Source organism: Ambystoma mexicanum, chromosome 4p (genome assembly GCF_040938575.1).
Source record: "Ambystoma mexicanum isolate Mex_15411 chromosome 4p, UKY_AmexF1_1, whole genome shotgun sequence".
Taxonomy (NCBI): domain Eukaryota; kingdom Metazoa; phylum Chordata; class Amphibia; order Caudata; family Ambystomatidae; genus Ambystoma; species Ambystoma mexicanum.
In genome coordinates, this window is record NC_090927.1 from 96,986,777 (window position 1) to 97,009,754 (window position 22,978).

The following is a 22,978-nucleotide window of genomic DNA, read 5'->3' on the forward strand; positions in this document are numbered from 1 at the left end:
CCCAAGTGGAAGTCCAGTGGCAGGCTCCATGCTCTCTCCAATAAACCGGTCCGTGGTTCTGCAGCACATTTCACCTGTGACTCCCGCTGCCCCCATCTGAAAACAGAGGTTGTCAATTTGAGGACTGCGTGCTACACCTTACGCATCTTGATGGAGCAGTGTTTAGTAACATTATTAAAGATACCAAAGAGCACCGAGCGTTAGTCAGCATGGATAACAGGGAGCAGCTGACAGGCCGGTGGGGAGATGAGCACAAGTCTAAGCTGCTCTTGAAAAGTATAGAAATAAAAAGCCACCAGCATCAGCCAATCAACGCACTGCACAGTCTGGAGGACACCCTTCCGAGGACAGGAACATTGGAAGGAAGAGAAATACATTGGGCTGTGTGGGAGAGACACCAAAAAGGGGAGTAACTTGAGAACCAGGTGGAAGGAAAGACATCATTGCAAGTGATTTATTCTTGCAGGGTACGGCACTGGGTGAAGCTGGGGGCTATTACGCGCCTACCTGTGGCCTAGAAGAGCCTGGTTAGATTGACATTAACTGATACCAGGAGCTACTTTTGGATCCCAGGGCCAGCGGATGCGGAAAAAACACACCTACGTGAATTTAACTCTATGCATTTGGGACAATCTGTACATGTGCATTATGACACATCTATCTGCCATTTAAAACATAAGTGGTCATACATTGTGGACACAATTATATGTTTGCATTTTACGTAGAAGTTAGATTTGTGGAACGCTATGCACCAGCTCCTCTTTCCCCAGTGGTAGCTCCTGGTCACTGGTTATTGTTGGATACCCAGGAGCTGCTTTTAGCTCCTGCTTATCAAATCCTAATTCCGAGCACTGCGTTAATGTACCAAGCAGCAGGGAACAGCATCAGTCCTCAGTCTCTCCCTTACTTGGACAGCTCCACTGGTTTCTACAAAATGGCCACCGCCGGAACGGAGCTTTGAGCAGGATGCGCTCTTTATTCAGGAAGGAGCAGCTGACAGGCACCAATGTCCCCCTAGATATATATCTGCAATAGGCTGGTAGAGATTAAAGCTCTCTCTTTCCATTCCTAAAAATGGGAACCTTGATAGTCTCCTATATAAAAAAAGTGAAAACATAGGAGGATGGCATCCAGGCTAGGTCCTGGTGTACGTCAAGCAGGTATTATGAAGAAGACGTTTTCCAAATTTCAGTACTAATTGGGTCACGTTACAAGTGTGCTGGTCCGGTATAAATTCTGGTAATTCTGGCTTCGGCATTTTTACCAGACTGTTAAGCTTCAAGTTTGCTTGTGGGGGCCACGGATATCCCCGCAGGCCTGACATGCTGGGAGTTCATGCCCCTACCAGCAATCAAATGCCCGAATCACTGGCACTGTTACTGATGGTGACGGAGATTCAGGCAATCCCGTCCCATGGAGTCCTATGGGACTCCATGGGAATGGGAACTTACTAGCATCTCCGACGCCGTAATATCCCAGTAATACCGTGATATCGGTAGGTGGAGACGGTAAGTTCAGTTTGCCGGTATCCAGGCGATAATACCGGTGGGATACCGGCAAACTTATAATCAGCCCCATTGCATCCGAAAAGGAGCCAGCAGAAAAGTGTGCGTCTACTCTGTGACTACCCGTTCAATAAGAGTGAGGGAAAGATTATCCAAAGGAATCTGCCCTCTCCCATCCTGTTTAATGTGCCGTGCGGCGTACGAACATGTGAAAGGGCAACATTCTGCAAGAGGCACATCCTTGACTACCTCTTTTCGCTCAGATCCACTGAACTCAACCCAAAACTCAACCCAAAAGTGGCCGAAAAGACACGCTACCCAACACCATGATCTACACAAAAGAGGGATGCAGTCTGAGTTCCGCATTTGATCCTTTTTCCCCCCTCAAGCGCTGACGGGTTACCCATGGCAACCCGGGCAATTTCACCACATGTGCCCCAGATATCCTGCAACATCTGGAGCAGAATCGAACAGTGGGGAGGGAACGGAAAAACAATCACTCTGTACAAAAGACTCAAAAGCCACTCTGACTTCAAACCAGAATTATTCCAAGGTAAGTGTAGTCAGCCCCCCATTATGCATTTGCGGCTTAACTTTAGACGTACTTAGTACACAATTCTGTGACCCCGAATCCGCCCCAAAAGGAGCCTGTGCAGCTTTATACGGCTGTGGGCTAATTTTAGGCCCTAAATTAGCTCTTTCCAGTCTACATATAAGCGCTCACTTTTAGACCTTGTTTGCCATACCGGACAGCCCTTACCAAACACCATCAATGTTATGAAAGGCTTTAAAAAAAGCATGAAAGAAACCACATGCCACAGTGTGACCTATTATCTCATACGGAGCTAAAATGGAAGCAAGCTTTTACATTAATTTGAATACCCACAATGCATTGCTCTTTGGTTCTGAACTGGAAATGAACTCCCAAGGGTGGGCTAGAAGGTAATGCTGTGATGTGTATGGATTGGTAACTGAAGTGGCCTATTTGACTCCCTGGGTGCACCTAGTAAGACGTTAAGCACCAGCGTTAAGCACTCTATGAAACACAGGTTATTTGGACATCTGGACAGCTACCGCTATCAATTTATGAAAGATTGATTCCGGCCAGGTAATTCCTTATTCTGCACAATCAGCAATCCCAGATTTAGGGAAGCTTTAGAATGAATTTCCTGACCCTGCCACCCCTGGTGAGAGCCACGTGACACATGAAGATATTTACCTTGCAGCTCCTTGATGGCCACCTCTGTTGTTCCATTCCACTTCGCTAGCCAGACGGTGCCGAAAGCCCCACTTCCCAGTTCCTTTATTTTCTCAAATGAACGTGGCTGGATTTCCAGGTCGCCGATGGTGTTGTGGGACAGGCTTGGCAGTGATGGCGCGTCCAGCTGCCAGGGACAAAAGATCAATGCAATGCATTCCACTTCAGAAAAATACAATTTTTGAATGAATAACATCAGTCCTTGGTGTCGATTTCGAAAATAAAAGTTGGAAAGATTAAAATGTGAAAACACAAAAATTTGACACCCAAAAGTGCGAAAATACAGCAACCAGGAGAAGGTCGGAAGGAAGAAGTGGCAAATTAAGCGAAGACCCATACAGAAAAAGTGTCTTCTACTATAACTGCAGAAAGTGACTAAAGATTGTGTAAAAAAGACAGGAGAAAGCATGTGATGAAATAGAGTTCAAATACATTATAATGAGTTGTTTCAACAGCGATATTCCCCTGAAGAATGTCCTTTCATTTATCAGACAGAATGAAACATTATAATTTTTTAAGAAGACTGCAAAAGAAGCAACAACTAGTATCTTAACTTTAAGACTATTAAGCAGCGTTTGCATAGTATTTTATGTTAGTGCTTTGTCACACCAGATTGTAGGCGATTGGTACACCATGTGAAGTTTAGTCTAGGTTTACACATTTTGTGGTACACTTAAACCTTCTGTGTTTTGTAGCATTTTGGAAAGAAATCAAGCAATACAATAGCTCTTAATCGAGGACTGTCTCTTAGTACAGATGTATATTTTTCACACATGGTGCTAGGCATGAGTACAAGGGCATCTAATAGTTTATAGAAAACAAACGGGCGTCAACTCATTTTAATATTAAATTTGTGCTGTGAAAGAGTTTGGCTCTATGTTAGTCCAGTTTAAAATCAAACAGAATCCAAGTTTTAATATCTTCTTTTGGAGTAACAGAACTTATAATGCCGAGATGGCACGCTCATTATCTTTTGAAGTGCCAAAGACTTCTTCATCAGGTGGTGGTGACACGATAAATGAGCTACAAAGAAAACCACATAGAATGAAACAAAATTCAAAATAATGCAGAAAGACGCATAGGGAAACTAAAGAGGACTGGTCTGCAGGTGAATGGGGCGAACGGGGTGCCCACCTGCTAACATGTAAAAGAAGATTGCCTAGCTACAAGGTGGGAATCAGGAACTAGAGGATGACAAAAAGAACAGGACAATCGGGGAGCCAGGAGGGCAGCTTTAGAAAAATCACTTTTAATGTCACATGAATACATTAAAATCACATAAAAGATAAATCATTTCAAATGTACATTCTTTTTTGGTTTTTTTTACCTGAGGGTACACCAATTCAAAGTATCCAGACAATGTTTATTTTCGAATGCTAATTATCAAACTTCGATGTTTTGAACTTCAAATTTTCAAACTAAACAGCTATAATCCTGAAGGTCTTTATATATATAGACGAACTCGAAGTAGGATGGCTGCAGACTCCTCCCTGCAGTGGCCTGTCAGGTATTCTTTCGTCAACAACACATTAAAGTGAGGAAGTCTATTTATCAATCAGTTCAGCCCTTCCTTGTTGCTAATGCAGTCACCCGGTAGCTGTCTCGTACATAGGTCCAGATTGCAATGAATCGCGCACTACACACTGCCTCATGGGACATGTTGTCCAGAAAGCCTATAAGAACTTAAAATGTAGTTGTATGAGTCGGCTTGGTTTCCAGTCCCACTCAGCATGACTTGGAAACGAAAATCAGTATTGGGAGTGACTTGCAAGTCTCGCTCCGCCGCCCTCCATGTGTTTGTTCAATGAGGTAGACTGCTGCTTCTGAGACTGTTAAGTGATTGGCTGTCTCCATCATGCGATCACACCACCGTACTTGGGTGGCCCGAGACCCTAGTCGCGAGCCGCTAGAGTCTCAGGCCACCTAAGCTTGGTGGTGTGCTAGCCACTCTCTTCTGCTTAATGGCCAATATACCCAGTGGCCATTTTACTGGCAAGCAAATGCTTATTTGTGCATGCCTAGATCTGAGCGACCCCGCCCACTGCAACCAGTCCCTGCACAGCCTTTGTCCATCCTGCTTATCTTCCCAATCTCCCCAGTGAATTATATAAGTTGCTTGCTTAAGGTACAAACCCACCAGGCCCCTAGGCAATTTAGCTAAACTCTACAAAATATACACTAGCCACTGCCTACATGCACTAGCCAAGGATTTCCTAGAAACCCCTGAGATGAGAGTGACCAGGAACAGCAATTCATTCACTCTACAGACCAACTGGGCAACCCAAGTAGCCAAATGAACCAATGGTCCACCTCCATGCACAATGCTGGAAAAAGCGGCCGGAAACAAATAACAATTACAAAGAACATGCATCACTCTGAAGGCCCAGTGTGGTGAAACCCCCAATCCCGCCACGCTCTTCCCAGACATTCTGACGTCAGAAGCAGGAAGGGAAACAACAGGAACCAATCATAGCTCTGCATTCAAGAAACTGCAATGCAATTCCCCACAAGGATCCCTGTCTACAAGACACTCTGCCCTAATTCAACACAATAAAGAAAAAACTAAAACATGGAACAATTCTTTCACTTACATACAAAAGAAAAGCGTTCACTTTAACATTGCACCTGAAGCAAGCTCATGCAAGGACTGCTCCAGTTCACAACCAAGTTATTTACATTTACAAAATGAAACTCACTAATACGTTTTGTGCAATTTACTCATTATCATGTCATTGACGCCAAAGTGGCTAGCCCCACCGCCACCAAGGGAACGCCTGCTTACTGTGCTACCCCTTGTGTAATACCTCAGTCAGCTTTGGGCTTGACACTACAGCTAACCATGTTGCTCCTGCCTTGTGCATTACCTCAGCTGGCCCTATGATTGACACTACTGCTAACCATGTTGCTTCTGCCTTGTGTATTACCTCAGCTGACCCTATGATTGACACTACTGCTAACCATGTTGCTTCTGCCTTGTGTATTACCGAAGTTGGCCCTATGATTGACACTACTGCTAACCATGTTGCTTCTGCCTTGTGTATTACCTCAGCTGCCCTATGATTGACACTACTGCTAACCATGTTGCTTCTGCCTTGTGTATTACCTCAGCTGACCCTATGATTGACACTACTGCTAACCATGTTGCTTCTGTCTTGTGTATTACCTCAGTCAGCCTTAGGGTTGACACTACTGCTGACAATGTTACTGCTGCCTTGTGTATTACCTCAGTCAGCTTTGGGATTGACACTACTGCTAACCATGTTGCTCCTGCCTTGTGCATTACCTTAGTTAGCCCTGTGATTGTCACTACTGCTAACCATGTTGCTCCTGCCTTGTGTAATATCGCTGTTAGCCTTGCAATTGACTCTATTACTAACTATGGTACTCTTGCCTCCCCTACTACCTGCTTAGGGTCTGACTCACCTCACAAAACCATCTTTCCAGATGAGCCACAGCCCTCCCCCAACCCTAGTATTAGCATTCCCATAGATACTATGACTAGAGCCCCAATCAAGGCAACTGGATTCCCTAGCCTTGATTCCGTCATGTCAGCATCCCTCACAGGTGCTCTATTTAATGCTAGGTCTCTATCGGCACATGCACTAGACATTTCTGACCTCATCGCCTCCAACCGCTTGGATGCCCTGGCCATTACAGAAACCTGACTACACCCCGCTGCTGGTCCCTCGCGCTTCTTGGCTATCCCTGACAACTACACTATAAACAGGAAAGACTGAGCAATTGCCAAAGGGGGAGGAGTAGCCATCAACGCTAATAAAAGTGCTTGCTACTAGGGAAATAAGCAGCCCAGTTTTCCCACCTGGTGAACTCCTATTGCTCAAACATACCCTCTCCCACACAGTCGCACCTAACCTCCACCTCATCTACAGGCCCCCGGCCCAACTTTGTCATTCAAGGAAGACATCTCACTACTCCTCTCCCTAGAAGCCAAGCCCTCCTCTAGAAGTGCTCTCCTAGGAAACTTTAATTTAGGCCTTAACGGCCCTGCAGATCTCCATGCACTCTCACTAGCCAAACCTGTAGAGATTGGCTTGCAGAATGTAACAGCAATATCAAGAAACTCTCCAATCTGCCGTGCCCCTGACAGATCACAGTGTGATCTCCTTTTCCATCCCTGTAACCAACCTACGTTCACAAGCTGCCCCGGCACTTCCCGGCGACCGTTACGAGAAAAACACGCAACATCACTCCTGCCAACATCCTCCCACTACTTACTCCCACTACTTAAGCCCTTCACCTCCCTTCAACTCCCCTGTGCTGATGCCTCCACCATGGTTAACTTATTCAACAATTCTCTCCTCCAGGCCATTAACAAAGTGGCTCCTGTGAGCCTACGTAGACCCAAACGTCCAGCTCATGTGAACACCTGGTTCACCACTATGTTCAAAACTATTCGCACCACCAAGCGATCAGCTGAGACAACCTGTAAAATGGATCCCTCAGACTGCAACAAAGCCCTCTACACCAACACAGCAATTACATCCACCAGGCCACATTCCAAGCAGAAAAAGACATTTATAATGAGAGGATTGCTAAAGCACAGTCGTGAGAGAGCTGTTTGCTATACTGTGTGAACTTCAGTCACCAGTTGCCCCTTCTGCCAGCTGCCTAAAAGACGTCACATGGTGCGCAAAGATCCACAATGCATAACTAGACAACATCTCCTCACTCCAATCTAAAATTATAGCAAAAAAAACCAAACTCATCTCCTCTGGAAAACCTCTCGAACAAACCCTAGTGGCTCTCGACCATATCACCCACCCACATTTGAACTCTGTCAAGTCTCCAACTTAGAAGTCGCCAAAATCATCAGAGGACTAAAACCATCCAGATGTCAAGGTGACATCTGCCCGGCCGCCGTCATCAAAGACTGAGTGAAGGAATTAGCCCCTTTCATTGCATCACTGATCAACACATCATTTACCAATGGCACGGTGCCCACTAACCTCAAAGACGCCTGTGTCCTCCCATTTCTTAAGAAGCAAAAACTTGCCCCGAACATCCCCATTAACTATTGCCCAATCACAACCTTCCCCATTCACCTCAAAATCCTGGAAAGAGCGGCACACTTTCAAATCCAAAAGTACCTCTAGAACTACAAAGTCCCAGGATTGCACCAATCTGGCTTCCACCCTGGGACAGAATCTACTCTCCTTGACCTCAAAATACAGACGAATCAAAAGACAATGGCAAACTAGTCCTCCTCCTCCTGCTAGACCTTTCAGCGGCATTCGATCTGGTGGATCAAAGAATCCTTTGCCATCACCCTGCTTCTGCTGCCCTCTACTCCCCTAAGCCATAACCTGGATTGAAGCCTTCCTGTCCAATAGAATCATGAGGATCTTCTCATCTACGGCCTCGCCCCACCAACCTCAGTCTCATGCAGTGTCCCCAAGGTTTCTGCATCTCACCCGCTTTATACATTTTCACAAAGCCCCTCTTCGACCTCCTGGACTCGATGGAATCTTCTACACTAATTATGCAGATGGTACACAAATTCTTGTGCATATAACAGGCAATTATGACACTGATTCCAACTCACTGAAAACAATTTACCAAAATATTTAGGCCTGGATGGCTATGCACTCCCTGTGTTTGGAATGACGAGAAAACAGAACGGCTGCTCATTGGCTCCCAAAACCTCCTAAATAAACTAGACAGTGACAACTCAACATTCACCATCGACAACAACTCTATCCCCGTCTCTAAAGAAGTTAAAACTCTGGCCGTTTATCTGAACTCCTCCCACACTTTAAGCAGACAGGTGAGTGCCATAGCCTCATCCTTGGCTCACACAATCAAGCTTATCAATGCCGGCAGACCCTGCCTTTCCACAGACAGCTGCATCACACTAGCCAGGGTCCTTCTGTCTCTAGATTAGACTATTGTAATTCACTCTTTGCAGGATCTACTACAGACAACATGCTCTCCAAGGGTCATTGACTATCCCTAAAAAAGAGCCTATGTCCTCCGTGGAAAAATAAATTCCACTGGCTCGCTATTCATGATCAAATTCACTTCAAAACCCTCACCTTAACACACAAATGCCTAGCACACACTTCTTCAATAGCTTTCTAACAAAATCATAACATCTCAAACCAATAAACTTACCAGAGCCTCCCAGTCCCACCTTTTATTCATTCCTAGATTCAAACTCCAAAAAGCTGCAGGCTGCAGCTTCCCAGTGGTGGCAGCTAAATACTGAACACCTTAATGTCTCACCTACAATCTGAAACCTCATTCTGTTCCTCACGTAAAGGCCTCAAAACCTGGATATTTTCAAAAGATATAACCTCCACCTGTCCCTTCATTATCATTAACGGATGGCCAGTAACTTCAGTTGTGATGGTACTAACCTTGTAACTATTATTAATTCATTTTAAGCGCGCTTTCTGTAATCAGTTCCTGGATGCCTTCGGCTGTGGTGCACTCTACAAATGACTAAATAAATAAATAAATACATAAATAAATAAATAAATAAATAAAACTAACATGTTTTACTTCAACATAACAACTCCAAAACCTTGAATGCTACTAGCTCTAGGGACCTCAAGAGAGGCTGTTATCGCTTGGGATAATGAACCTTTCCCAACCAATGGCCCTTGCTTTGCTTTAGGAAAAATCTTCAGAGCAGGTCATTAACTCATAATAATAGCCCCTCACTCCCTCTATAATGCTATATTATTAGCTAGCTACTCTCCTCCTCTGCCCTCAGGTGCCTGCCACCACATAGAATATCAGTTTTATTGGTGCTCCCTCTCCTCCCATTTGTACGTTGCCCGGCAATGCAATACCGGTATAATTATCTTGTCTTCTGCAAATTCTTCTATTTCATCCCGAAAAGAGACGAAATGTTAGCCTGTTCTCCTCTGTTGTGTCGAATGGAAACCAAAGTTGATAATACTTACCAGCACATCATTAAGGCACAAAACTATGGATCTCCACAAATAAAGTACTGGCCCCAAAGATATGTTGAAGGGAAAATAATTACTGAGGTCTGCATTTAAACAGACCAGCACGTTTCTGAAATAGGCCTTGAATTGCTTGAGTAGCTAGAATTTACATATATAACCCATTGCACGTGCCCCCACTTCTCCCTCCTTGCTCACCTTGGCACAGGGTAGTTCTAGTTTCGTGCACAGCCCATCAGCATTATTGTAATAATGTTTCAGCAGCTTCTCCAGGGAGGGGAACTTCTTTCTCTGCACGAGGTAGAAGGTGTTGCTGGATGCCTGTATCTGGTAGTGTCTGGCCAAGTTCCTGATCCGCACTACAAAGAAATAAAGGAAAGACTTGTTAGAGGCGGGGAGTGGTCCCTTTGTTGCATCTCCAGTGTAGACATTGGCCCTTGTTACGAGTATTGTGGTGCAGACAAAAGTGGCAGTAACAGATTTCCTCAAGATAAACCAAGAGACACGTCTAGGTACTGCATGCTCACCATAAGGTTATAAGACCCTACATTTAAATTACTAAATGATGTAAATTATACAAGCACAATTCATTCATATTAAGGAACCACCTAGTGAGCAAAAAATGACACACCAACTTGAGAAAATGCTGAAATATTTCTAAACATGGATGTGCCCATGTAACCCACAGGGTTAGAGTGAGTGAGAGTGAAGTTCAGGTTTGCTGACAAGTGAAGTCTCCTAATAGTTTTCATTCAAATTCTACATCTGACGTAGTGGATTTTCTGCAAGGGAACCATAGTAAACTGGCAACACCATGGACCTCATTGCGACTTGGGTGGTAATTTAGCTGTACGTCTGCCGAGGTATTACCAAACTCATTTAACGCTGCTGGCACTCAGTCCTGTGGGTTTACCACATGATTATGAGTGGTGGTAAGGGAGCGTAAATCCCCATTTTAGTAGTGCATGGTGTTCCATGGGAATTTTTGGGTAATTACCACAAGTTTTCAATTCTGCTGCAGTAATTGCGCTAACTTTTCACCTTAAACTAGAGGACCTACCTCCGCCAAATTCGTGTTGGGGCCCCCTATATTTTTAAAATGTCATCTTTAAAAGGTATCTAGTTATCACGATTATTTGACCCATAATGCCAGAGGAGCTTTGGCAGGAGCAATACCATGGCCTTTAGCTTTGGACAGAGGAGAGGTAATGGATTACTTGCAGATTATGTCAACATTGCAGCCCAACAGACCGTGAACCACATGGTTTCAAGGAAATGAAACCAAGAAATGGGAACTGTGATGTGAAACTAAATATTCTCTATTTTAATCATGTGGCCATAGATTTACATTGGAAATATTGTTTTAATTCATAATTGGTGAACGGTTGTACTTAAAGACATGGGACTGGTGTCATTTTAAAGCTACTTTCAAAGTAGTTCTGGGGAAGTAATCTGCAGTTAGAACTCTGGTACCAAGCTAAAAACTGATCATAACTTCCCAGAAAGTGGGAAAAAGCTGAAACTCGGGGCAAGGGTGGCTAGGTGTATCACATAATTGGTAGCAAAGTGATAATCACTGGTATCATTTTCATGTAATTGTGGAAAGCCCACCAATTTTGCATGCAACTTGTTGCAAGCACAGGAGTCATTAGATGGGGTCTGCCCCAATTTGCTGAGTTTAGACATATATATATTGTTGCAGGTAAATGGAAATTAAAACTAGTTCCCATGTTGGGACTTTTTGGGTGAGAAATCAGAAAAGGTTAAAGGAAACTTTGGTGGGTGGATTCCATTTTAGAAATCCAAAGGTCTACCAGGGCAGAGAGGGGTTGGACCTTCGGGAGAAGAGGAGAATAAATGTCCAATGAAAAATCCAGAACTAATAAGTTACTACCTCCTGATCTCAGTATTTTGGGGGGTGCCTTACAGAGTGAAAAACCGACATAGAAAATAACTGGGGAGATCCTGCCTAAAGAACCATCTTGGAAGGGGAGCGGCCCAAACCTGAGAGTGCTGCCTAAACCATCTTGGGTATAGAGGCCTTACATTTTGCCTGCGAGAGAAAAACTGGGGAAGCTAACAGCTGACTGAAGTGACCAGACCCTGTTGGTTCACAGAAGAAACGCCTGTCTGTCCTTCCTAAGTTCCCCAAAACAGAGGCCCAATGTAAGTAGAATTGATCCATCTGAAACTAAATGTGTTGGGGGTCTGCATAACTTAATATTTTTCCCTGTAAAATGTGTGGGGGCAAACTGTGTAGACTCTTAGTTTATTTGATGCAACATTAATTTAATTCCCAAATAAACTGACACAGGGGGGAGCTTGGAATAGTTTGAAACTTCCAACTTTTTTCTATCAGGAATCAAGTTATAGTCACATAAAGTCACATAAAGTAATTGGTGTATCCTGTTCACAAAAACGAAATTGTTAATTGCCACCATTCCCAACCCTTGCCTTTAAAACAGAAAGGTGTCCTTGCCACAAAAAAGGAAATTCCCAATTGTCACCACTCTTTCAAAATTGTTTTTAACAAAGGGGTGCCGTTGACCCATAAACAAAATTTCTAAACTGTCCCCACTCCCTAGTCCTGGCCTTTAAACAGAGTGATGTTGCATGCAATTGATACCTTGGTTTTCGGTACTGGGGGAGAAGTGCTTTGCAAAGTGAAACTAATGCAATTTCCATTTAACAAAATTCACTCTCTCCTGAGAGTAAGTGATCCTGCGACAGAACGAGTTTGGACTGCTTTTGGGTGAAAAGGGTGCTATTTATCAAATGTATCTTTAAAAATCTGTGTCTTTAAAACTCCAAGCATTTGCACATGTGCAAATTGCATGTTTAAAACATTGTGCATGTAATGTGTAACTTATGTTCAAAACAATATTGTGCCTGTGTTTTAAAACTAAACCCTTATTAAGAAAAGGCTTATGTGCCGAGTTATTATTATTTCATTTTTATACCAAAGGGTTTCGTGGGACAGGAGTTTGGAACTGTTTATGTAGCTTGTGTTCCATGTACCTGAAACAAAAAGGAGTTATGTGTTAATGTTTTGTTTGGTGCCACAGAGAAGGTGGCATGTGTAACCATTTAGTGCAAGATTTATTGAACCTATACTTTAAATAAATATACATTCTTTCTGTACACCGGTCTGGTTCTTGGCTCCTTGTTGTCACAGGGCCAGGGATCCACTAGGCTCTTTATGAGTCGTAGGGAGCATGTATTTGGATCCTAAACTAAGGGTAAATTGTGGGCTCTCTTAAGTGGGGTGGAGGAGGAACTCCCTATGTAGAGGTGGTCTACATATATATTGTTACAAAGTGGGGGCTCATGCCGGAATTTCGCTTATTGGGTCTCATTACGACCCAGGCGCTAAGTGGTTAACAGCGCCGTAAAAGGCTGCGGCGCCGTTAACCACTTAGCGCCTTACTACGAGGTCCCTTTGCGGGACCCGACCTGAACGGCTGGTCTAGACCAGCCGTTAAAGTAGGGACCCGCAAAGGGACCTCGCAGGCAATCATGGTACCGCAATTTGCGGTACCGTAATTGCCGCCTTCCCCATTCCCATTGAGCCCTATGGGGCAAAAATGGGAATGGGGAAGGGCCATGGGGAAATGGCGAAATAGCACCCCGCCAACCTTGGAATGGGGCGGTATTTCCCCATTTCACCATGGCGGACTCGTTACAACACCGGCACCAACCATGGTGATAATAGCGCCATGGTTTAGCGCCGGTGTTGTAATGAGGGCCATTGTCTTTTGACTCATGACAAGTGCATTGTGACAGAGTTATCATTCCGGTGTAACCGCATTGAGGTGGATAGAAAGTTGTTTTTGCTTTGTTTAAGTGCCACAAAGACTGTACCCCTGAGTTCCAGGGAGGTATATAGGTAAAAAAGAAGACTGAGTAGAATTGATTTTCAATTTGGCATTGTGTATGGAAATCAAGCAGGAACCGGGTGATTCTGCCCCTGCGCAAGGAACGCTTTTACAAAGGTGCAAAAAGCCATTTTCAAATGACAACCATAGAACAGTGTGCAGCTAGGAAACATATCCTGGCTAAGCTCTTCATTCGAGGAGAATGCAGTGAGGGTGAAGCCGGGAGCAGGCAAACCAGATTCATGCAGGAGGTGACGTCAGTGAGCACTGACATTTGGCTGGAAGTTGGGATATTACCCAAAGGATTAAAGGCCCAGAATGCTCGTGAAGGACTGATACAAATGGCTTGGCTCACAGCTTATTTATACTTCCACATGCAGTTTGTGGAAGAGCGAGTTCAAAAAAGGGAGGCTTGTTTGCTGAGTCAGACTGAGACATATAACAGGCCCATAAATACATCAGTTAGAAGACAAAGCACAGCAGAGTCAGATGTTTGAATTAAAACAACAAAACCCCAATGAGCAATCACAAAATTAGGTTAATACCCACACACAGGCCAGTGCACAGTGAGAAATACAGCTTGCAGCACTGAAAGACACATAAGAAAATAGTGCAGGTAGTGTAAGCTACCTCCAATACAAATTGAATGATGAGACTGGCCATAATAGAGGGTTGTTAGATGAATATGTCCCTCAAACAAATTAGGGAATTAGAAAGTGAAAAAGGTCAGTTCATCATCAAGAGATGGACTCACAGCAGGAGTTTGACAAAATGCTTCAGGATTTAAATATTCTGAAGCAACAGAATTTACAACTAATTAAAGACCAAGATGCAACAACACTGGAAAGAAATGCAGACAAGGGTCAGATTCTCAGGTAATGACTAGAATGAGGCAAGGTAACATGGAACTTGGGGAGCATGTGAAGCAAGCAGAAGCTGACCTGTTACAGGTGGTGAATTGTAGCCGCACACAGGATAAAGAGATTAGCTTCTTGAAAGACAAGCATGAAGAATATGCATGCATAATAGAGGACTCCCAGAAAGAAAATGAAGCATTGCTGGAGGCATTGCAGCCAATGGAGGGTTGATTGATGGCTCGGAGTAGGGTGCTTGAGATAGTCAGGCCTTAGTGTCAGAATTTTAAAAAAACAGCTCTCGGAATCCTATCAGGAAATAGGGACAGAGTGAAGCAGGGCTGAGAGTCTCACCAGGGAAATTGAAAAATATAAACAGGTCATGAGGCTCCCTGACCAATCAGGGTATGTGATAGGGCCTTCTGATAAGGGGAGATGCCCCTCCCATTAGGGACCTCATGCATGCCACCAGTAAAGAACAGAAGAACACGAGGCAGTTGGACTCACCCAGGGTTAGCCAAACTGATCCAGAAAGCCAGTCCTTGTCTGATATTGATGAGTGTTCATCTCTACCACTCGGAAGGGGCACTAAAAGGAATACTGCGAGTACTTGAGTCCATGAAAAGTACTATGATGAGAAAACCTACAAAGAGACCACCACGCATGCTTCGCTGTAGGAGAAAAACCTGAGCTCCAACCTAGGAAGGACATACTGAGGGGCATACTGAAAACTTCCATACATTCAGGGGAAGGGGGATTTTCCCAGACTCCCTGGAAGGGGGAATGAAGAAACTGTGTTTTATCCTGGGCCTAAAAGTGACCACAGAGAAAGTTACCCTGAGAGTTCACTGCAGTACCGGTGAGAGGAGTCTGAATCCTATGATTCTGGGAGATATTCCCAATTTACAGACATAGGGAGCACCTACAGGAGAGGGAATGGAGTACAAATAGCAGCTATGAGTCTGAAAATGAATGGGCTCAGGTGCAGAGGAAGAAAAAGACAGCAACATAGAGCAATGGGTTTTGTTAAAGACCCAATAAGACAAATCAAGGCCATAAAGAGTTTGATGACCCCATACCATAAGAATGCCAAATGTTTGGTGTGGGAGCACTAGGAACTTTATGAGCAGATGATGGCATCATTCCAGATAAGAAATGCTGTGAATTGTGTAGCATTTGGTAAATGGACCTTTTCACCTGAATACTCAGAGGATAGGACGGCCAGGATCATTATAAATAGTCCACGTATAAGGCAGACATTTTAAATTATTTCTCTATATATAGAATCCCACAAGAGGCCATTAAGGCTGCATATAATTTGCAATACTTGTGCCTTGAAACCCTTGTGTATAGGCGTGTTATAAATGCCATATCATAATGTGGGGAGGATCAGTTGCCTAGGGAGTTTATGCAGGAGTTAAAACTTGCCTTTGAGCAGTCTTCCCAGTGGGTTTATTTCCATGTGCTCCCCAAATACATTATAACTCAGTTGGTGCGGGAATTTCATTAACACCAGACAAGCCACCAAGATCTACGAGATCCAGGAGCCCACTAAGAGCAAAAATACCCACACACAGTGTTGGTCTTCAATATCAAGAAAATGACCGCCGGGCTGGTGAATAATAATAGGAAGGCTGATTTTATGTGCCAGTCCAGGTGCAGGGTCAGTGTGAAATATCAGCTCTGTTGGACACTGGATCCCAACCCACTCTCCTGTCAAAAAGGCCTTAGACCAACTAAACAGGATGGGAGAAGGCTCACCAAATTCCCCTCACATCACTTCCAGGACAACTCAAAAACTTTGATGGGAATTACATTTCTGTTAAGGGAACTGTAGATCTGGAAATAGAAATTTGGCGACACTGGTTGAAACACCCAGTGGTAATCATGATTCCAGAGGGCACACCTTGTTTACTGGGGAACAATCTCCTGAGGAGGTTATCACTTCTGTTTGACTGTGTAAACAGTGTCCTCTGGACCCAGACTAACTGGCCGATAAAATTAAAAATGAGAATCACTTTTTTCAGCATGAATGGTACCTGCCATTTCATTGACCAGCACAAAGTACAGTTCCATATCACCATCATCTCTGTCAGAAAACAAACTGGTGATGATAACCCTTCTCCATTCTTGAAAATCAACCTTCCTCATAGTGTTAAATGGAAGTCCACACTGGAAGGGAACACTCTGAAATGTTACACCAGTCCCATGAAAAAAAGATGGACATACAGAAAAAGGGCAAACTGTTGTTTTCCCCAGTCAGATAAATGAGGGGGAGGATCCTGTGGTCGCCAGAGTATGCCTGAATAATGGAAGAAGCTTTATCAGCAAAGGATTATTCAGGAAACTCCCCAAAGTTCAGACCATTCCTACATTTAAATTGATTGATAAATGGGAAGTAGGTCCGGATACCTCAAATTCCAAACATCTCCTGCCTAGCAGGGTTATGCTAAAAATGTCCATTGGCAACAAAAGCATAGAGCATAATTGTTGGGTCATGAGATATGTCTCTTCCGCCTTTTATTTAGGCAGTGACATTCTCAACCTATTTACAATAAATATGGACCTAATTAATAATAAAGCCTGGCCACAACTGGGGGAGGGGGGTAACCCCATGGGCTATGACATCACTGAAAAAGCATTCCCGTCAGTTCAATTGCTGCTTATGCGGTTGCAGTTCAAGAGCGAGAAGGGGTTACCATCCCAGGACAGGTGCGACAATTCACTATCCCCCTCCAAATTAAGCGAGGACAGAACCTCAAACATCAGAACGCCTATATAAATTTAAATTCGCATCTCCAACAACAAGGTTTGTTTATAAATCTGACACCGCTAGTAGACCTAGAACACAACACCATTCTAATATTGGTGGATAACAGGTGACCCTCAAAGTATCACTTTGGGCGCAGACACCTTTATTGGAATGGCGGTTGATGCCCAATATTATTCTATTGATTTAGGTAATTAAATCATTGCACCAATCCCAGAAGACTATTTTGACATCAGCAACAGTATTCCTCCAGAAAAGGTTTGTACCAGGCATGGGGGGGGGGGATTCCTTGCTTTACTCTTCCTGCCATTATGGGGTGGAAGAGGTGATCTGTGACATCAGGAGGGATGAGGTCGTATTCTGAGTAAAAAACCAGTACTTTGAATCCTGGGAAACTCCTCTCCAGGTCAACACCAGTAAAAGAGATCTCTCCACCCAACTTGAGGATAATGCTGAAATTGTTATGCCCGAGGTCTTTCCAGGTTTCAAGCAGATTGTCGAAGAAAGTATTAACTTTGCTGATGCCTGTGAGAACAAAGAGCAAAGACAAAAGCTGAAGCAGTTATTCCTGGACTTCCAAGATATCTTTTCAGTTGACTCTGCGAAGGATCCTGTGGTTCCTTCACTTAAACCCTGCCCAAAGTCTCCTCCCAGGTGGCCAGGGGAAGGAATATGCTTTCTGATCCCAACTCTGGGGTTGGTGTACTGCGGGAGGATCGCCGAGGAGGAGACAGGGCGCAGGGTGGTGAGGGGATTCTGTGGGATGAAACAGTATTTATCCTCTGACAGAGAGACTCTTCCCACTGTACCAAAAGAGGTTATGACCTATTGCCATTTTAATATCCCTCAACCTCGTATTAGATATAAGGTTGTGAACCCTAAGGTTATAACATCAGAATCCATTATGCCAAATAAAAGACCCTTTGTGGTAGGCCAGACTAAACACCTTTCTAAAACCCAGGGGACAATGTAAAGGATTATGGAAATGTTGTCTCCTCGAAACCATCTGCCTCTGTAAAAGTTAAATATCACAGCCTCTCTGATAAAAGCCTTAAGGGAATACAATCTACCCTTATAAATAATGTAGAAGTTGAAAAACATAACTTTTGTAGAAGAAACTACAAGTCCCAGAATCCTAGAGGGACTGAGATGAAGAGGCATGCAGATGTACTAGAAAGGCAACTAAGCCTAGTAGCCATTGCAGGAGTCAGGCAATTTGGCTAATGGCTCACACCTGAAGCCTATCAGTAAACCTGTGAGGCATAAAAGGCACCATCAGGAAAGCAGGAGTAGAAGGAGCTGGAATGTTAACTGGAAGGATGTCTGTAGCAGCAGTAGCACAAGGGAAGAACGAGGTCGGCAATCGTAAGAAAGTGGAAAAATAGAAGGGAAACTGGAGCATGGATACAGCAGATTTCACCTACAAGCTCTCAGAGAGCCTGTTCCCCCGCTCTCTAGGAAGTAGAGGCTGTGCAACAGAAGACATGCAGAAGGCTGAGTTTTCCCCATGTGAGCCGAGCCATGTTGCAGTGATTGCAGAGCCGTGGAAGTGCAGGAGACTAAGGCCAGAAGCATAAGGCAAGCCAAGGGTCTCGGGAGAAAAGGATACTCCTACACCAAGTGGCTGGACCGAAGACACCCGTGCTGGAGAAGTGTGTGGGTCCCCAGTGAGCCAGAAGTAGTAGAAGAAGCAGAGGAAGTTGGGGAAGCAGTGCACCTGCAAAGACAGTGTCAAAAGTACTTGAAACCCCTTGTTGTATCTAAAGGCTGTTTGCTGCAGAATGCAGCGGTCACGTGTCTCTAATAAAATAAGAGAACACTTCCTAAACATTACTGAATAACATACCTTGTCTATATATGAGTTACAAGTAATGGAGAGTGAAAAGCACATCAAAAGGATATTGCATGTGCCTAATCACAATTCCTGAAAGAAGTCCGAACTTCATTCTGTACCATTATACAGGAATACAAGGTTTTTCTTCAACTTTAAAACTTAAAAATCCACTTGAAAGAGAGGTTGCGTGTGGCCTATTGTGTTTTCACTTAGAAGACTGAACTCTATTCTGCATCCAGAACTGACATTTATTATATTTCCAAGAAGTAAAGAGTCTGAAGCCTTGAATAGAAGAACAAGCTTGACCCAAGCCAGTAGGTGCCTCCTTTTCATAGTGAAACCTGTTTGCCAAGAGTTAAAAAGCCATCTAACTATCTTGTGACGTTGTTAGCAGTCAAGTGGTATGAGAAACAAGTACAACACTGTTGTCTGAAGCTGAGAGAGTGGCACATAAGCGTCTCATAATAACTTGGGCTGATAACTGGTAGAAAGGTGGGAACAAAGCTGGGGAAGGGGAATTAATTTCATGGGAAAATACTTTGATGTAAAATACAACCCGTGGTGTGAAAGACTGCTGAAGCTAGAAGGGAGAGAGTCTTATGAGCAGAAGCAGGTTGTTTTAGTGGTAGTTAGACAGACTGAAGAGGTAAAGAGGCTGCCCCCTTTCAGAAAGCCATTAAAAGGAAGAGTGCCTTGCCTGCCTGAAGAGGTTGAAGCAGCTGTTCAAAATCTACCTAATAATTCCATAGTACTGGAGTAGTCGTACTAACACTTGAACTGTGGCGGTGTAGGAAGTTGTCGGGAGATGTCACATTGAAGTGGTTGAAGAAGTAACGTACTGTGGCACAAAGGCGACTGTTCCCATAGTGCCAACAGTGAAAGTGTGCTTGTGGAAAGGGATGCAGCAGGCCAAAGAAACGCATTCTGATAAATATTCCAAATGTAGTGAAGAAGTCTTAACCAAATGTAAAGTTGTAACTGAAGAAGCCCTAAAGAATCATGTATTATTGACATTTGAGGAATATTAAATCTTCTTTTGAACTGTGGTTAATCATCTTGAAGAAGAGACAGTTTATCATCATAACCAGGATTACCATTGGTGCTATTTCTTTTCTGGAAATTGGAAGGGGATCTGTTCATTCAGGAACAAAGACTTGTTACCAGTGGATGTTTGCTTGATTACTTTTTGTTTTGATTTTGAACTTTCAGAAGCTGGTTTGAAACCTTTATTTTCATGTGTTGAACATTTACAAGAGACTTTGAGGCCTGGGGAAGGGATTTTACCCAGGAAAGGAAAAGGCTATTAAGGTTTTGAGGTAATATTGTTTATTATATTGTGTTCCCATATAATTTCCTTTGTGTTTTTGTCGCTTAGTTAGTGTGAGGGCCCGGTTAACCATGCTAGAGAATGTTTTCTTAACCTTTAGAGTAGGTTGCAAATTCCTCTGTAGAGTAGCGCAAGCAAGGTACTTCCTTATTATATTTTCTTTAATAAAATGGCACATCTTTAGAAGATCTACAAGCAGTTGTCTGCGTCACATTACTGACCCTTCATAAGTCATATGTTTGTGAACACACTTCCATTCATTCAACCACCATACCCACTGACTCCAAGATGGGTCCAGTATTTGTGAAACAGTAACAGTTACCAATTGGGTCCATAGAGCCACACACACAGAATAAAAATGTAGAATCCTGTGGGATAATGTCATGGCCACTAACCCAGGGACATTATTTCCTCCTTCCAAAGGGTCCAAATAAGAACACTTGGGGTCCAAGGCACGTGTATCCAGGCAGGGCGTGGCCATTAAGAAGCATTGGAAGGCACGTGCAATCATCTATGGGAGTAGTGAGGTGTGGCCACAAGGCAGAGCTAAAGGGGAGTGGCTAGGGCCAGACAATTTAAGCCAGCCCCACCCGCATGTTGAGGCTTTGCGTTAATATGCTGTATGCAGCGTAACGCTTACCGCCGTCTGAAGCTCTTGCCTGTCTCCAGTTCTGCATCTTCTGATTCCAGCTTCACATCTTCGGCGTGCAGATACCTGATTCCAGCTGTACATCTTCAATGCGCACCTTACCTGGATCCAGCTTTACCATCGCCCGGAGCGAATCCAATCTTGATCCGGCATCCACATCGCGCACCTTACCTGGATCCGGCTATACCATCACCCGGAGCGCATCCAATCTCGATCCTGCATCCACAGCATGCACCTTACCTGAAGCCAGCCATACCACCGCTTGAAGTACTATGAGCTTCACGCCAGTATCTCCAGCGCACACCTTACCTGTCTCCTCGAATCCATCTTCTGTTGGGCTCCTCTTCCTCAGCTGTCGGAGTCTTCATTCACGCAGAAGTCTTCTTCTCATCAGGCATCCTCGCGGTTCTTCCATCTCGCAGCCGCAAACAGCTTGCCGGATAGCCGTTCTCCATCTTCCGAAGCCAGGCCATCCCTGCAAGAAATAAAGACAGCACAAGGTTAGAAACCGCATAAACATTTAACACTTTGCCGCGCAACACCTAAGCCTTGCGTTTCATTTAGAAACCCTACTTACCTTCTAGTGGGGTCTGCTCCATTCCTTTCTGACACCGCGTGGGTACACTGTCAGCAACGCGACTCAGCGGAGCCATCTTCAACACCTATTGGGGAAAAGAAAGCCATTATTAAGAATACAGACAATAATCATTGGGAAAGACTTTACAGAAGCATACGGGCAATAATCATTGTTATCAACACTCACCTCCCATGAGGATTGGTCGCAGCTAGTCTGGGCCATTATGCATATGGACCAGTGAAGCAAATGGGTCAGTCTATAGCGCCCCTACTGAAGAGAAGTAGGATGGAGAGCTCATCTTTGCAAAATAACAGGTGAGAGTTTATAGGAAAACGCTTGCACATCTCATTCTGGCACAAGGGGTTTGAGGGGGATCGCAATTCAGTCACAGCATTCTCACTGCCTCTTACCTTTCCCCAAGGGCATTGCCAGCAACCTGACCAGACCAAATTGCTGCAGCTGGGGGTAAATCAAGATCCAGGGAAGCCAAATCCAGGGAGGGCTCCAACCGTGCCCCAATTTCCCCACAGAGACCGGGTGAGTATAACAGATAATTCGTCTGATGCACAGATAAATCAAGACTTGAAGAAAAATGTTTCCATGCTAAACAAAAATATCAGGGAAAAGACTTTGCCCTCATTACAAGTCAGGCGTTAAGGGTTTAACGGTGCCGTCGGCGCCGTTAACCCTTAACGCCTGATTCACACTTTAACGCCTGCTTTTTGCAGGCGTTAAAGTCCAAGGCGCTAAGCGACCTTGGTGCTAATTACGGCATGGGAAAACGTAATTTACGGTGCCGTAATTAGCGCCTTCCCCATCCCCATTATGCCCTATGGGGCAAAAATGGGAATGGGGAAGGGCAAATGGTGAATGGGGAATTACCGCCCCGCCAACCTTTGAATGGGGCGGTAATTCCGCCATTCACCATGGCGGCCCCGGCATGGACCATGGTGCTAATAGCACCATGGTTTAGCGCCGGGGTCGTAATGAGGCTGTGATGGTGAGACACACTTTATTAAAATGAATAATAGGCTTCGCATGCAAAATACATGTCACAGTGTGAACCAGCTATTTTTTTCACGTGAAATGAGAAATGCTTTTGTACACCCATGAAATGGATGGCTTTGAGTTTGTATTCCTGAGCCTGCGCAGAACCCTTAAGTAAGAATCAAGGGATCTGAAGGGCTTGGTCTCTGGTAGGAACAATGCACCTAACCATTAGCCCCTGCCAGAGGAAAGCTAATGGATTAACTGCAGACTATGTCAACATTGCTGCCCAACACACTCTGAACCATGTAGCGTCAAGGAAATGAATCTAAGAAATGGGAACTGTGATGTGAAACAAAATATTCTATATGTTAATCATGTGGCCATAGACTTTCATTGGAAATGTAATT

The 22,978-nt window shown here is 44.2% G+C and overlaps 1 protein-coding gene across 1 annotated transcript in view; it reads right to left on the reverse strand.

Moving 5' to 3' along the window:
- Positions 1–22,978, reverse strand: part of LOC138453026 (tyrosine-protein kinase-like) — a 370,904-nt gene that overhangs the window by 106,494 nt on the left and 241,432 nt on the right. The window contains exons 3-4 of the mRNA XM_069605443.1: positions 9,894–10,054; positions 2,725–2,890 (exon numbers count right to left, since the gene is read on the reverse strand). Coding sequence (XP_069461544.1) covers positions 2,725–2,890; positions 9,894–10,054 — 327 coding nt within the window. The remainder of the gene's footprint in view (positions 1–2,724; positions 2,891–9,893; positions 10,055–22,978) is intronic.